Below are 17,246 nucleotides of genomic sequence, written 5' to 3'. Positions count from 1 at the left end.
GGACTGAGATGCTCGGAAACTGGGCCAAATCCTGTCGAATTTGGCCCCGTTTCACTCAAAAGTACGTGAATCGCCAGCTATACCGCCGATTCACGTACTATTCGACAAGTCGAATTCCCCAACTTGTCGAATAAAATTAGCTGGGATTGAATAAGTCGAATCATGATTCGACCTTAAAAAGTCGAAAACTGCCGTCTTTTCGACAGACAGCAGTTTTCGACCCTAATTGAATATACCCCTTAAGGTTTTCTGTGCACAATGACTATGCTAGTATTTGCTAATGTATTTAGAAATCTGAAATAATCTTTGCTTTAACATGGACCTGGAGACTGTATTCTTATGCATATTATTTCAGCCCACAAAATGTCTGACCTATTGTTGGTAGGAACCAGATGACCATAATTATAGTATTGCTTCATCTCACATAAACTTTCCTAATTTCTATTTATGGAATATTATTATTATTATTATTATCCTTTATTTATATGGCGCCACAAAGGTTCCGCAGCGCCCAATTATAGAGTACATATGCACATAATCAAAATACATATACTCTTATATACACTATAATATATACTCTTTTGTTTATTAGCTAATATGACTGTTTTTGCTTGTAGTTTTCAGTCTCTTCAAATGAAGAGGAAAGGCTCCTGACGGGGAAAAGACCCAAAACCCCTGTATCCCATGAGTTCTCCGAAACACACACCAACTGGACCAAGTCACTCCCACTTCCTACTCCAGAGGAGAAAATGCGTCAAGAAGCTCAGGCAATACAGACTGATGTGATACCCATAAATATAACTGGTATGAGCTGAATCTTCAATAGATGCCAGAGGGAAAATACAATGATAAAAGGGATCTATATTTCCATAAAATCTCACCTTAAAGGGAAATATACTTATTATAAATGCACGTTGTCTGCCTTAAAAGGTCCTCTTTTCTGAGGGATATTTAATACATGTAGATCAGGGCTGGCCAAACCGGTCCTGGAGATCTACCAACAGTTCATGTTTTCCAGGCCTCCTGGAGATCTGTAGAATTGTCCGTTAGGAATGAATGCAGCACATCTTAATTAGTAATGACTACACCTGTGCACCAGCTAGGTGGCCTGGAAAATGTGAACTGTTGTAGATCTCAAGGACTGGTTTGGCCAGCCCTGATGTAGATTGTCCAGAGTTTGGAAAAACTATGATGCAATGCAGAAGGGGAGATATCATATATAAAAGTGTGGCCAGAATTAGAGAGGGAGAGTGGTGTGTCCTGTCTCAGGATTTGTGTGCTACATGGCTGAGAATACGGCAGTATTTATCCTGCCTGCAAATAGAAATCGCATCCCTTTCATCACAATATGGAACCAGGTTCGGTAATTAAAACCGGCGGTTGGGATGCTGGCGGTCACATGACCAACACCGGCATCCTGAAAATGAAGATCCCAACGGCGGGTGGGGTAAGTATTTCTACCGTCACCACTACCTAACCCTTACCTTCTGGAAGGTGGCAGGTATGGCTAATTTTCCTGGGGTGTGACAGCTACAGCTAGTGCCTATCCCTAACCCTACCCCGCATCTCGATAATCACCTTTGGGCTGTCGGTGTTCAGGTGCCAGGCTCCTGAGTGGTGTCGGGATTCTGGCATCGTTCCCATTTCTCCAAGTGCAAATGTTCACATTTACTTGTATTAGCACCTATATTGGCCCTTAGATGCAAGTCATATACAGTACATCACTACAATATAAGGTTGAAAAAAAGAGCCTCCTTGTACCCAAAAATGTCACGTGGATCAACTTCATATATTTGGTACAATGGGCTTGTCAGGAAGATGTATAGCACAGTAAGCCTGAGGCTATTTATTAATGTCTCACTAATTATTACTGCCTCCATTGGTAAAAGTAAATAAAAACAAAACCGAAAGGTTTACTTGGGACAAATATTTTTTAATTCTACATGCACACATACAGGTGTATAGCTGGATGTGTTTAAATGTCAAAATCATGCTTATCAGTGTCACTTCCCTTTGGGTAGAAGCGTGCTAGCTCTCAGGCAGGATCAGACAGTTTTCTAAGTAAAATAGACAGCATTATGCACTTTTAAACACCCTCCTCAGAGTTCATTCAGTCAGCAGCTTTGCAAAGGTTGGTCACCCTGTTACATAAAGAAACCAGTGTGAAAATAGCACCTTGGACAGAGCAGTTTAGTATTGTTGCATCTTCTGGCTGTGCACATTTTGCCCAAACGCTTATCTGAATAAGTGAATAACGGTGTGTTTTTTGCGGGTCTGGTCTTATTCGTAGAAATGGCACCAGGCTGCGCTAACATTTTTGTAGTATAATAAATGACATATGGCAGATCATATTACCTCACAGCAATGATTGAGGGAAATATGACGTATGCAAGTATTAGTCACACAGTGGTGTCACTTTCAAATGTCATAATTATACTGGAAGTCGTAAGCTATCAGTACATTGATATTTGTTACATTTAACACAAGAAATGGGGAGCAAAAAGGGAGGAATGCAACACAGCCCAAAGGACAAGGAGAGTACACAGAGATCATAGTAACAAGCAAATAAATCTAGACAAATCACAATAAGCGTTAGTACAAGGCATATGCTGTTTCTGTATACACTTAACAGAGGTATCGCCAAAGGCTAAGCAGAACGTTATGGCTACTCATAGCATAAAGCACCTAACTAAAGGGACTAAGGGGTCTATTTACTAAGCCTTGGATGGAGATATAGTACATGGAGATAAAGTACCAGCCAATCAGCTCCTAAATATCATGTCACAGGCTGTGTTTGAAAAATGTCAGTTAGGAACTGATTGGCTGGTACTTTATCTCCATCCACTTTACCTCCATGGAAGGCTTAGTAAATAGACCCCTCAGTCACTTATCCGCCCAATAGTAACGCCAACCAAACCACCTCATCAAGGGAGAAGACGCCAAGTTGGGTGATCAGTAGTTTCCTTCAGTTATGAGACTTGCAACCTGATCCAGTGTAGGAGCTAGATTTGTTAAGCAAGCCAACAATTCTCTGTGGTTTTGACTTTGTAATGTTTTGCATTTAGTATTGTTACAATTTTACATTTTTGGGTAAACAATGCAGAGAACTGATGACATGCATAAGCCACTGCTTAGTAAATCCACCCCTAGGACATTGAGAGACTTTCAGTGGAGATAAATGCTATCACGGTCTAATTTACTCTATCCAACATTTCAGTTTTACAAGAAATATATCTTCAGGGGTAACCATATCATATGTAAATACTGTAGGGTCTGCTAGATCATCTATTTACTAAGGGATATGTGAATTACACAGATTCTGTGGCGTTGGCTGCATTTCAGATCTCTATTTTACATGGTTGTAATCAGAAACATAACCTGTGTCATTTATATGTGTCCCTTATTAAAGGGATGATCTGACAACCCTTTAATGTATACCACTTCAGGCCTATGAACTGAGACACATATACACCTATCACAATACACAAATAACCTGGTATACTGCCAGGTCAACGCAGGTTGATGTGTGCTGTGAAAGGGGTAAATCCCGAATTCCCGGGTCACCTGACCTGATATTTCAACCCGGCAATAAAGCGCGGTTATTCCCGGGCTATTACCGGGTCAGGTGCAGTATGAACAGGTTGCCAGGTCGACGCGACCCAGGACCCGTTCACAGTATAGGGACAGGCGGCGCTTGGAGATGGATCTGATCTCCAGGCACTGTCACTGCTGACGTCACCAACCTGGCAATTTACCAGGTTGGTGCCGCCAGTCTGAAAGGGGTCTTAAGCGGGTCGCACCTGGGAAGGACCCACTGACAAGTCTCGGGTGCGACCCGGTCTTGCAGTGTGAAAGTCTTAGTAAGCTATGCAGCAGGGATGGCTCTGAAATGTATACAGATCTATGCAGTTCATTTTGTTTCACACGGAAATAATTACTTAGGTTGTGACTGCATCTTTTGTTAAATCCACAAATGCATCCACTTCCTACTGCACAATTTTTAAGAGGAATTAAACTGGCATGGCACCTTTTTGTTTTTTTTTGTTTGCAATTAGAATGCTGGTTCATTCATTTTCCCTTACAAAGCAATACAATGAACTGAGCATTGAGGAGTGGTTTGGGTATTGGGGGAGGGTGGGAGCTGTGGTGCATGAGAAGTATGGTGCAGTGAGCATGTTCATTTTGGAAGACCTAAGGCCAGCTGACACAAAGCCTGAATGTAGTGAATGTTCTGTTAGCATGCATTTGCACAGCTTGTCTGCCCTGCTCCCCTCTGTTCTGCCTGTGGCACCGTAGTCTTATTCAAGTATAGCATTTGTAGACAAAGGGCAGTCCTGTGGAACAGGTAAAAAGGATCCGTTATATAAAATAGCATCTGCAACACATGAACTCTCTGGTCTTTATCTATAAATGGCATGAACATAACTGACAGCATGATTGTCCAGTAACATAAGCAGTTTCTTCATAGGAGGGTGGAAGACGTCATACACTAGAGTCTGCTTTAACATGTAAATGTAGGCTTACTTTACTATCCCTTTAAACCAGGACACTCATTGATTACAGAGGTGCTATGGCTGATTAAAACCCGGTGAAATGCAGGCTTGACGTCAGCCAGCCCAGAACCTGTGTAATTCATTAGTACACCAGTTTAAAGGGATAGTTTGGAAAGCCTATGTAAATACGTTATGGTACATTTTAGATCATGCCATAACTGAAACTGTTAGTAAAATTTTAAAGCAAATTTCTCTGACGTCCTAAGTGGATGCTGGGGACTCCGTCAGGACCATGGGGATTAGCGGCTCCGCAGGAGACAGGGCACAAAAGTAAAAGCTTTAGGATCAGGTGGTGTGCACTGGCTCCTCCCCCTATGACCCTCCTCCAAGCCTCAGTTAGATTTTTGTGCCCGGCCGAGAAGGGTGCAATCTAGGTGGCTCTCCTAAAGAGCTGCTTAGAGTAAAAGTTTTGTTAGGTTTTTTATTTTCAGTGAGTCCTGCTGGCAACAGGCTCACTGCATCGAGGGACTTAGGGGAGAGAAGTGAACTCACCTGCGTGCAGGATGGATTGGCTTCTTAGGCTACTGGACACCATTAGCTCCAGAGGGAGTCGGAACACAGGTCTCACCCTGGGGTTCGTCCCGGAGCCGCGCCGCCGACCCCCTTGCAGATGCCGAAAAGTGAAGAGGTCCAGAAACCGGCGGCAGAAGACTTTTCAGTCTTCATAAGGTAGCGCACAGCACTGCAGCTGTGCGCCATTGTTGTCAGCACACTTCATAGCAGCGGTCACTGAGGGTGCAGGGCGCTGGGGGGGGGCGCCCTGGGCAGCAATGATAGTACCTTATTCTGGCTAAAAATACATCACATATAGCCCCTGGGGGCTATATGGATGTATTTAACCCCTGCCAGGTCTCAGAAAAACGGGAGAAGAAGCCCGCCGAAAAGGGGGCGGGGCCTATTCTCCTCAGCACACAGCGCCATTTTCCCTCACAGAAATGCTGGTGGGAAGGCTCCCAGGCTCTCCCCTGCACTGCACTACAGAAACAGGGTTAAAACAGAGAGGGGGGGCACTTATTTGGCGATATGACTATATATATTAAAATGCTATAAGGGAAAAACACTTATATAAAGGTTGTCCCTGTATAATTATAGCGTTTTTGGTGTGTGCTGGCAAACTCTCCCTCTGTCTCCCCAAAGGGCTAGTGGGGTCCTGTCCTCTATCAGAGCATTCCCTGTGTGTGTGCTGTGTGTCGGTACGTGTGTGTCGACATGTATGAGGACGATGTTGGTGAGGAGGCGGAGCAATTGCCTGTAATGGTGATGTCACTCTCTAGGGAGTCGACACCGGAATGGATGGCTTATTCAAGGAATTACGTGATAATGTCAACAGAGACGGCTGGCAAAAAAATAGTACCTGTCCAGGCGTCTCAAACACCGTCAGGGGCTTTAAAACGCCCATTTACCTCAGTCGGTCGACACAGACACAGACACGGACACTGATTTCAGTATCGACGGTGCAGAAACAAACGTATTTTCCTTTAGGGCCACACGTTACTTGTTAAGGGCAATGAAGGAGGTGTTACATATTTCTGATACTACAAGTACCACAAAAAAGGGTATTATGTGGGGTGTGAAAAAACTACCTGTAGTTTTTCCTGAATCAGATAAATTAAATGAAGTGTGTGATGATGCGTGGGTTTCCCCCGATAGAAAATTATTGGCGGTATACCCTTTCCCGCCAGAAGTTAGGGCGCATTGGGAAACACCCCTTAGGGTGGATAAGGCGCTCACACGCTTATAAAAACAAGTGGCGGTACCGTCTCCGGATAGGGCCGTCCTCAAGGAGCCAACTGATAGGAGGCTGGAAAATATCCTAAGAAGTATATACACACATACTGGTGTTATACTGCGACCAGCGATCGCCTCAGCCTGGATGTGCAGAGCTGGGGTGGCTTGGTCGGATTCCCTGACTAAAAATATTGATACCCTTGACAGGGACAGTATTTTATTGACTATAGAGCATTTAAAGGATGCATTTCTATATATACGAGATGCACAGAGGGATATTTGCACTCTGGCATCAAGAGTAAGTGCGATGTCCATATCTGCCAGAAGATGTTTATGGACACGACAGTGGTCAGGTGATGCAGATTCCAAACGGCACAAAGAAGTATTGCCGTATAAAGGGGAGGAGTTATTTGGGGTCGGTCCATCGGACCTGGTGGCCACGGCAACTGCTGGAAAATCCACCGTTTTTACCCTAAGTCACATCTCTGCAGAAAAAGACACCGTCTTTTCAGCCTCAGTCCTTTCGTCCCCATAAGAGTCATATCTGCCCAGGGATAGAGGAAAGGGAAGAAGACTGCAGCAGGCAGCCCATTCCCAGGAACAGAAGCCTCCACCGCTTCTGCCAAGTTTCTCAGCATGACGCTGGGGCCGTACAGGACCCCTGGATCCTACAAGTAGGATCCCAGGGGTACAGATTGGAAAGTCGAGACGTTTCCCCCTCGCAGGTTCCTGAAGTCTGCTTTACCAACGTCTCCCTCCGACAGGGAGGCAGTATTGGAAACAATTCACAAGCTGTATTCCCAGCAGGTGATAATCAAAGTACCCCTCCTACAACAAGGAAAGGGGTATTATTCCACACTATGTTGTGGTACTGAAGCCAGAAGGCTCGGTGAGACCTATTCTAAATCTGAAATATTTGAACACTTACAAAGGTTCAAATCAAGATGGAGTCACTCAGAGCAGTGATAGCGAACCAGGAAGAAGGGGACTATAGGGTGTCCCGGGACATCAGGGATACTTACCTCCATGTCCCAATTTGCCCTTCTCACCAAGGGTACCTCAGGTTCGTGGTACAGAACTGTCACTATCAGTTTCAGACGCTGCCGTTTGGATTGTCCACGGCACCCCGGGTCTTTACCAAGGTAATGGCCGAAATGATGATTCTTCTTCAAAGAAAATGGACGACCTCCTGATAAGAGCAAGGTCCAGAGAACAGTTGGAGGTCGGAGTAGCACTATCTCAAGTAGTTCTACGACAGCACGGGTGGATTCTAAATATTCCAAAACCGCAGTTGTTTCCGAGGACACATCGGCTGTTCCTAGGGATGATTCTGGACACAGTCCAGAAAAGGGTGTTTCTCCCGGAGAAGAAAGCCAGGGAGTTATCCGTGCTAGTCAGGAACCTCCTAAAACCAGGAAAAGTGTCAGTGCATCATTGCACAAGGGTCCTGGGAAAAATGGTGGCTTCTTACGAAGCGATTCCATTCGGCAGTTTTCACGCAAGAACTTTTCAGTGGGATCTGCTGGAAAAATGGTCCGGATCGCATCTTCAGATGCATCAGCGGATAAACCTGTCTCCAAGGACAAGGGTGTTTCTTCTGCGGTGGCTGCAAAGTACTCATCTACTAATGGGCCGCAGATTCGGCATTCAGGAAGGGTCCTGGTGACCAGGGATGCCAGCCTGAGAGGCTGGGGAGCAGTCACACAGGGAAAAAATTTCCAGGGAGTGTGATCAAGTCTGGAGAATTCTCTCCACATAAATATACTGGAGCTAAGGGCAAGTTACAATGCTCTAAGCTTAGCAAGACCTCTGCTTCAAGGTCAGCCGGTATTGATCCAGTGGGACAACATCACGGCAGTCGCCCACGTAAACAGACAGGGCGGCACAAGAAGCAGAAGGGCAATAGCAGAAACTGCAAGGATTCTTCGCTGGGCGGAAAATCAGGTGATAGCACTGTCAGCAGTGTTCATTCCGACGCCCGGGAGAGTGGGGATTTCATCGGGAAGTCTTCCACATGATTGTGAACCATTGGGAAAGACCAAAGGTGGACATGATGGCGTCCCGCCTGAACAAAAAACTGGACAGGTATTGCGCCAGGTCAAGAGACCCTCAGGCAATAGCTGTGGACGCTCTGGTAACACCGTGGGTGTACCAGTCAGTGTATGTGTTCCCTCCTCTGCTTCTCATACCCAAGGTACTGAGAATTATAAGACGTAGAGGAGTAAGAACTATACTCGTGGCTCCGGATTGGCCAAGAAGGACTTGGTACCTGGAACTTCAAGAGATGCTCACAGAGGACTCATGGCCTCTGCCGCTAAGAAGGGACTTGCTTCAACAAGTACCATGTCTGTTCCAAGACTTACCGCGGCTGCGTTTGACGGCATGGCGGTTGAACGCCGGATCCTAAGGGAAAAAGGCATTCCGGAAGAGGTCATTCCTACCCTGGTCAAAGCCAGGAAGGAGGTGACCGCACAACATTATCACCACATGTGGCGAAAATATGTTGCGTGGTGTGAGGCCAGGAAGGCCCCACGAAGAAATTTCAACTCGGTCGATTCCTGCATTTCCTGCAAACAGGAGTGTCTATGGGCCTCAAATTGGGGTCCATTAAGGTTCAAATTTCGGCCCTGTCGATTTTCTTCCAGAAAGAATTGGCTTCAGTTCCTGAAGTCCAGAAGTTTGTCAAGGGAGTACTGCATATACAACCCCCTTTTGTGCCTCCAGTGGCACTGTGGGATCTCAACGTAGTTCTGGGATTCCTCAAATCACATTGGTTTAAACCGCTCAAATCTGTGGATTTGAAATATCTCACATGGAAAGTGACCATGCTGTTGGCCCTGGCCTCGGCCAGGCGAGTGTCAGAATTGGCGGCTTTGTCTCACAAAAGCCCATATCTGATTGTCCATTCGGACAGGGCAGAGCTGCGGACTCGTCCCCAGTTTCTCCCTAAGGTGGTGTCAGTGTTTCACCTGAACCAGCTTATTGTGGTACCTGCGGCTACTAGGGACTTGGAGGACTCCAAGTTGCTAGATGTTGTCAGGGCCCTGAAAATATAGGTTTCCAGGACGGCTGGAGTCAGGAAAACTGACTTGCTGTTATCCTGTATGCACCCAATAAACTGGGTGCTCTTGATTCTAAGCAGACGATTGCTAGTTGGATGTGTAGTACAATTCAGCTTGCACATGCTGTGGCAGGCCTGCCACAGCCAAAATATGTAAATGCCCATTCCACAAGGAAGGTGGGCTCATCTTGGGCGGCTGCCCGAGGGGTCTCGGCTTTACAACTTTGCCGAGCAGCTACTTGGTCAGGGGCACACCCTGACTGAGGAGGACCGGGAGTTCTCTCATTCGGTGCTGCAGAGTCATCCGCACTCTCCCGCCCGTTTGGGAGCTTTGGTATAATCCCCATGGTCCTGACGGAGTCCCCAGCATCCACTTAGGACGTCAGAGAAAATAAGAATTTACTTACCGATAATTCTATTTCTCGTAGTCCGTAGTGGATGCTGGGCGCCCATCCCAAGTGCGGATTGTCTGCAATACTTGTACATAGTTATTGTTACAAAAATCAGGTTATTATTGTTGTGAGCCATCTTTTCAGAGGCTCCGCTGTTATCATGCTGTTAACTGGGTTCAGATCACAGGTTGTACAGTGTGATTGGTGTGGCTGGTGTGAGTCTTACCCGGGATTCAAAATCCTTCCTTATTGTGTACGCTCGTCCGGGCACAGTATCCTAACTGAGGCTTGGAGGAGGGTCATAGGGGGAGGAGCCAGTGCACACCACCTGATCCTAAAGCTTTTACTTTTGTGCCCTGTCTCCTGCGGAGCCGCTAATCCCCATGGTCCTGACGGAGTCCCCAGCATCCACTACGGACTACGAGAAATAGAATTATCGGTAAGTAAATTCTTATTTTACCATACAGGTGTAGGTTCTAAGGCAATACAATGAGGTTTAATATTGTTGTTTATACTGTAGATATCGTAGCTTGAAACACGATACTGATCAGCTCTATATGGAGTTATAAAGTAATGTGCGTAAATCTAGAATGTGCAGAAGGTGATTTTATTTATCTAATAAACAATATACATGGATAATATTAATTAGCATGGATACAACTGCAAAAAATGCTTATTTTAAACCATATATATTGTAGAGCATTAGTAGTCAAATGCATTTTAGTTGATCGTGTCTTATTATTCCTTAATCATGCCACTTTGGATAATTATTGTTTTGTTTTGGTATTCTTCATTATGGTGGTACCTTGATATAGCCTGTAGGGGGGAATTGTTGCTATTGATGTGAATACTTTCCAGAGACAACAACTTGGTTTATAGTAAGGCTGACCATACTATCACTTTAAACCGGGACACTCATGAATTACACAGGTTCTGTGGCTGGCTGACTTCAAGCCTGCATTTCACCTGGTTTTAATCAGCCACAGACCCTGTGTAATTCATGAGTGTCTCGGTTTAAAGGGATAGTTTGGTTAACCTATGTATAGTGGAATACCAGAATAAAACTATTACCTGTAATAACAGAGCAGTTAAATAATTTCCCACGGTATAAATATATATAACTTAGTTTTCTTTAATGACGTGGTGTAAATTTTTCATTAAAATGTACAGGCTAAAGACTAGCGTAGTGTTTGGATGCATGCTGCTTTTATTGGTGCTTGATGTTACTTATTGCATGTTTTTATTTTCACGGTATACTTCCTTACAAACTAGTGGCCAGGTACAGGTTTAATGCTAGTTGCTTAAGAAACATGCATGCTCTAAGCTGCACTATGCATTGCCACAATGTGTGTCAATGGGCACAGCCTGACAGTTCTGTTATTTATTTAGTGTAAACTATATTGTCACAATAAGGTTCTGTTATAACTGTATTTTATTTGTACAATAAATATTACTGTTTTTCAGATGAGTGACCATCGTCTCTCATCCGCCAAAATCTACCAAGTCATATTTGAATTTGCTAATTAGTAACCATACTTGTCCACTTAAAAGGGTTTAAAATGGTTTTGGCAGAAAATAAGAGTCTGCCTCCTCAGCTTACAGATGATCACAATCAAAGCTAATACAAAGTGCAGCTACAGGGAAATCTCCCAGACTGCTGTGTTGTCTAGGCCAAATACTGGTGGATGGGTGGCTTATTTAAAGTGTTAAAGAAACCCATTGTTTTTCCTACTTTGTCTTCAGAGTACCCTTGGAGACACTAGAATACAAAATAACCTGCACTGAGTATTTCCTAATTAACTCATTACATTGTTCCATAGACAATTCCCAGAATAGTAGTACTCATAATTTATACTATTTTTATATATTTTTAATTATTAAATATCAGTACATGTTTCTATTTTTTTTTTATATATATTTTTGAGTTTCGCTTTCACATCTTTCTGTAAACACTGGTTCATTGCTATAAATTTAAGTATTCAACTTGTTAAAACAGTGGTACTGGTTAATTATTCAGTGATTCAGAAGATGGCTGCCTGCAAAAAGGTATTTTGTCCCCTCTCTCTCATAAACGACCTGGAATAATACAGGATTTATGACAGAACTGATCCTCTATTTAAAGTGTACCATCTGCATAATTAACAAGTAGCAAATCTTTCACCATTTAAAAATAAAATCTGATTTGTGAAGAGAATGCGAAATTATAGCATGAGTTTAAAATGTTAAAAAGTTCATTACCTTTCTCTAAGTAACTTTCCAGGTTTCTGGATTTCATATATATAATTAGGGTGGCAGTGCCCAGTTTGACTATATTTTTCTTACCACCATAAAGTCACAAAATGGCAATGTAAGTGTCTTATTCCTGGTTTTATCCTAAAATAGTCATTCAGACTTAAATGACTATATACTTGGTGCAATAATGAGATTAAATCCTTTATTAGTATTACGACTGACAGCATTTCCCTAATTACTAAAGGAGACTGAAACAGGCTGCAGTGCAGTTTGGAAACCTTATTGTGACAGTGTGGTCTTTCACGTACGCCTCTGCTCTAGAATTACTAACATCATTCATTAATACCTTCTCTGTTACGTCCCATTAATTTTGAGGTAACCAATGCATGATGTTAGCGTGCTTGGAATTAATGTTGCCTTGCTTGTTCTACTACTCTGTATCAGGGGAGAATTTCGACCGCCAAGCCAGCTTCCGGCGGTCTCTTATTCATACTGACACTGTGGTAAGACGTCCGAAGAAAGTCAAAAGGAGAAAGACTATTACAGGCGTCCCAGACAACATACAAAAGGAGCTAGGTACGGCTCATCAGAACTGTATTCCACCAGCAACAATCATCCTCATTGCTCACCACTATCAGCCTAATTACATCTACCGCCACCCATCAAACAATACAGTCTGATAGCCTTTACAAAGCAAAATAATCTGGTTGTGTTGAAGCCGTTCACAGTTGTAGTAAAGGGAAAACTCTACTAACCTCTAATACTGAAATGCTACAACTTCTGAGGTGTTGTACTTACAACTATTCTTTTCCCGTTGTACAAATTCTGACCCACCATAATTCCTGTACTCTGGTCTAACTAACCGCAGGCATACTGAATGCCACTGGAACTGTCAGGTGATGTGCTGCGCCAACTCTGCTCTGCAGTATATTGACATGGGAGGCATCTCAATGTAGCACATACCGTTTATATGTTCTGAGGAGCACTGGTGTCTGTTGTGGGATTTACATTATCAGCCTATTCTCAAAGTGGCGTCATTCTGTAATTATCTGTATGTGCTGAGCATGAGGTGGTAGTCACTGTTATGTGTGTACAGATGACTCAGTGGTCAAGTGCAGTAGGCAAATGTAAAACCCCCTTTACATCAGAATTATTGTAGGGTACATGTGTGCTTTCCCAGTGCAGGAGGCATATATAATATATGCTACATGTACTGCATGCAGTGCCATATCTATAAAGGGTGCAGGGTGTGTGGTGCACACAGGCCTCTGGGTCCAGGGGGTCTCACACAGCACATCCTGCACCCATGTCATTATACTTACCTCATCGGAGTCCCCAGTGGGCCGGTGCTGGAGACAGAAATCACTGGGAAAATGGCTTCTGCACAATTTTCCCGGAGATCTACACATGCGCAGTATATATGTCTCAAGAAACATAGAGCGGGCGCCATGTTCCCAGAGACCTGCACATACACAGTTGATTGCACTGTTAGAGAGGAGGATAGAAATGATAAGACAAAGTTGATATAATTTCAGTCACATTTCTATAAATTCTACAAATTATGTTGTAAAGTTCCACAAGGTGTTTGTTTTATAAGCAGTAGCTTTTGACTCGCAATGCAATGTTACAGGTGTTAAAGTGCATTATATTTTAAAATACCGTTTACGGGGCATTAAAGAAAAAAATTTGCGACCTCTAAAATGAGGTTTTCAAATTGTCACCCTGTCTTTTAATATGAACATGAATTTATTTACTTGCTTGTTGTGGTGCTGCCATTAACATTTTAAAGATTGCCGTTTATAATTGTTTCAATTAATTTGAATATACCAGGTGCTTTCTGCTGCTTTGCTTTTATTTTCTCACATGCCCAATGATTGTGTTTTTTTCCTTTAATCAGAATTACATTAAGTAGCAGAATTTAATTGCTAAATGTTTTCTTACAACTTGCCTAATTATTTTTACTCTAATCCAACAGCAGGTACGGGACAAACAGGTTTTAGAGGGCATTCATTGCACATACCAGATAACTATAATACACTGGACAATCTAGAACCATGCCGCTCTCCCACGCAGCGGTCCGATACCAGAGACTTCAGCTGCCAGACTGATGAGATAAAGATAGTGCCCCCCTCTGTCCGAAGAATCCGGGCACAGAAAGGACAAGGCATAGCGGCACTGATGTCTAGTTCATCTGGTAACATGTCCTCCCTGAGTGACCCTGCAGGATGTACTCTGCGTCCAAATGGCGACTTGAATTTCCGCAGCTTGCCTAGGCCAGGAGCAAGGGTCTGTTTACAGTCTATTGAGCAAAAGCCAGAAGGGTCCAGGCCACTGGAAGACTCTTACATGACTTTGCCACGTCAATTAAGCAAACTCCAGGTGGATAATAGTGTAATACATCTGAGGAATAACCCAAGAGCTGGCACACTCCAAAGGCCAAAGTCCCAAGAAATCCGGGGTTCAGAAAGAGTTGTTTCAAATCCAGCATGTGTGGTCTCTCCTAATGCAGCTTATTCAACAAGTGTCATTCCAAATGCTACGCTGTCTTCCTCCTCGGAGGTTATTGCTATTCATACCTCGCAGAGTACTGGGCAACTGGACAACAAAGCAACACCTCACTGCACATTACCCAATACTAAAAATGCTTACAGGGAGCGTAATGTCAGCATTAAAGATGGCCGCCATTCCTCTAGTGGTAACTGGAGCGAAAGCAGTTCTGCCAGACACTCTCAAAGTTCAGATACAATCTCTCCTAGCGCTATAACAATCATATCCCTGAGCGATCCAGCTATGTCTCTAAACAATGCAAATAGCGTGAACAACAGTTCTCATACCATGTCATACAAAATGAATGCTCCCTTCAATAGCCACTCTCTGGACAGTGACACACTCAGCGAATCCAGCTACTCTGATGGCCGACAAAGAAATGGTAGCATAACCAGCAGCATTAATAGTACAGACCACTGGCCTTCTGAAAACAGGGACAATTACAATAGTGTCCCTTTAAGGAAACCATCATCTGCAGTCTCTGGCTCTCCTGTGAGTAACATGAGCACTTGTAGCTCAGAAAGGAAAGCAGACTCCAGCTCACTGTACTCTGTAGACCATGATGGCTATTATACTTCAATGCACTTGGATTCTGGAATAGTTTCAAGTAATCAGAGCCATCACAGTGGCACTCAGAACCCACGGCACAGTGTCATTAATATCTTTGATAAGACAGAGACTCCAAACATTGATGAAAGGTCAAATTATAGTGACAAATCTCTAACACGCAGCATATCTTTGAAGAAGCCCAAAAAGCCCCCTTTGCCTCCTTCTAGAACAGACTCTCTTAAACGTCCACCTAAGAAGACTCTCCAATCCAATGGGCAAGTACTCAATGAAAAGCTTATTGCTACTCTCCAGCAGTCATTGCAGCTGAACTTGAAGAGTAAAAGTAGCAGCTCGCCATCACAGAGCCCATGCAGTGACTATGAGGACCCATGGGTACTGCGCTCTCGCAGTCAGAGTACAGTCAGTGCAAGCAGTAGCGGAATGTCTACCACAGCTCCCAACATGTACTCTATTTGTCCAGTTACCCCTTCGCAGAGTGAGACTAGCAGCATAAAGTCTGAGTATGCTGAGCAGTGGAGCTACGTTATGGACGAACAGACAAAATCTACTGTGCACTTTCCTAACAAATCGGTTATTGATTATAATACAAGGACTTCCATCCAACAAAAATATAATGGAGGACTTTCCAAAAAAGACAGTTCATCACCGGAAAAGCCTTGTAGAGTCACATCACCATCTAGTGGGTATTCAAGCCAATCAAATACGCCAACCAATCTGACACCTGTGCCACTTCTGTTAAGGAACATGTCTCCAGGAAGTGGAAAAACCAAAATGAAACCCAAAGTGCCTGAAAGAAGATCCTCATTGATCTCAACAGTTTCTAATTCTTCATCATCTACATCTCTTTCTTCAAACACATCGGATTCCGTACAGCAGACAACTAAAAAGCCCACAGCAGTCTTACCATGCACTACAACACCTCCCCTCACACCAGACTCACCATCTGCAGTGGATGTAGTTGACTTTGGTACTTTGCCACCAACTCCAAATTTTCCACCTCCTCCTCCAGAGGATGCAGTATTCCTGTCATCTGAGGGCAATCTATGGCTTTCAGGTCCTGGGAATGTGGATAAATGTGCACCTGTAAGCTGTCCACCACCCCTACCTCCTCCTCTACCTTTTATGCACTCCGTGGCTTCTCCTACCCCTCCCCCTCTAATCACAAAAGCACAGCAAATGAAAACTAAACCATTATCACATGGAAAGGATGTTATTGGGAATATTAATTCACTAAATAAACCTCACAACAAACAGGACTTGATCAGGCCAAGCGCCCCTCTTGTTACTGCTCATGCATTGCAAATGGTACAGTTAAGGTCTGTTAAAAAATCATCACAACCGGGGACTGAAACAATAACTGAGCAGGTGGCAGAGGCCAAACTTCACGATGAGACGTCACCATCATTTTCTCAGCCATCTTCAGAGCCATCTGCCACTCTAGACACTAGATACGTCAGAGAAAATAAAAATTTTAACTTGCCAAACGAGCTTCTACAATACTCCGATTCCCAGAGAAATTCAGCTACATTTCCCACTGATAAGACGGCAAATGCAGAATGCAGAGAGGTGGAATATCAGAATTCAATGCACAATGGAAACAAAACTATTTTGTCCGAAATGCCAGCAACAGAAGAGAAACCAAGTACTTCTCAAGGTACACCAAGTGCATCTCCCAACAAGAAGCCTCCTCCTATTTCAAAGAAGCCCAAATTGTTCCTTATCGTTCCACCTCCGCAGCTTGATTTGGCAGCAGAAAAAATAGCTCAACTCAATGAAAATGTGAGGAGTGTGCCAGAAGACTCCGAGAGGGATTATGTACGCGATAACTGTGAAGAGGTAAATGGTCGTATAGCAGTGGCAAACAATTCAGAGGAGACTGTTGCTTTGGCCTTCCAAGCAAATAAAGCTAGTCTGTCCTCTAATGAAGTTGTGGAGAGCAACACATTTTTCACACTGCCCCCAGTTCTGGCATCTCCAAATCACCAGGAAGAGGAGGATAAGTCCATGATGTCTGATGAGGTCGATACTGCAGATAGCAATACAGGGAGAAGTAGCTATGACCCAACTGCGTCACAGGAGGACGACAATGGTAAGTCTATGTCTTATTTGCTGCCTCTCAGAATGAACTCCTTCTGCTTTATATGCTAATTTCCCATCTAGATG

General features: G+C 43.8%; 1 protein-coding gene across 7 annotated transcripts in view; it reads left to right on the top strand.

Moving 5' to 3' along the window:
• NHSL1 (NHS like 1) overlaps nt 1–17,246 on the top strand; it is a 349,242-nt gene that overhangs the window by 323,267 nt on the left and 8,729 nt on the right. For 6 of the 7 annotated variants that reach the window (XM_063917429.1, XM_063917430.1, XM_063917434.1 and 3 more), the window contains exons 4-6: nt 618–804; nt 12,411–12,542; nt 13,942–17,172. In XM_063917429.1, the coding sequence (XP_063773499.1) occupies nt 618–804; nt 12,411–12,542; nt 13,942–17,172 (3,550 nt within the window). The remainder of the gene's footprint in view (nt 1–617; nt 805–12,410; nt 12,543–13,941; nt 17,173–17,246) is intronic. The other variant, XM_063917432.1, reaches the window with a different exon arrangement.

This window comes from Pseudophryne corroboree, chromosome 4, assembly GCF_028390025.1.
Source record: "Pseudophryne corroboree isolate aPseCor3 chromosome 4, aPseCor3.hap2, whole genome shotgun sequence".
Taxonomy (NCBI): Eukaryota; Metazoa; Chordata; class Amphibia; order Anura; family Myobatrachidae; genus Pseudophryne; species Pseudophryne corroboree.
Note: the sequence above shows the minus strand (reverse complement) of the source record. Positions and strands in the feature narration are given on the sequence as shown.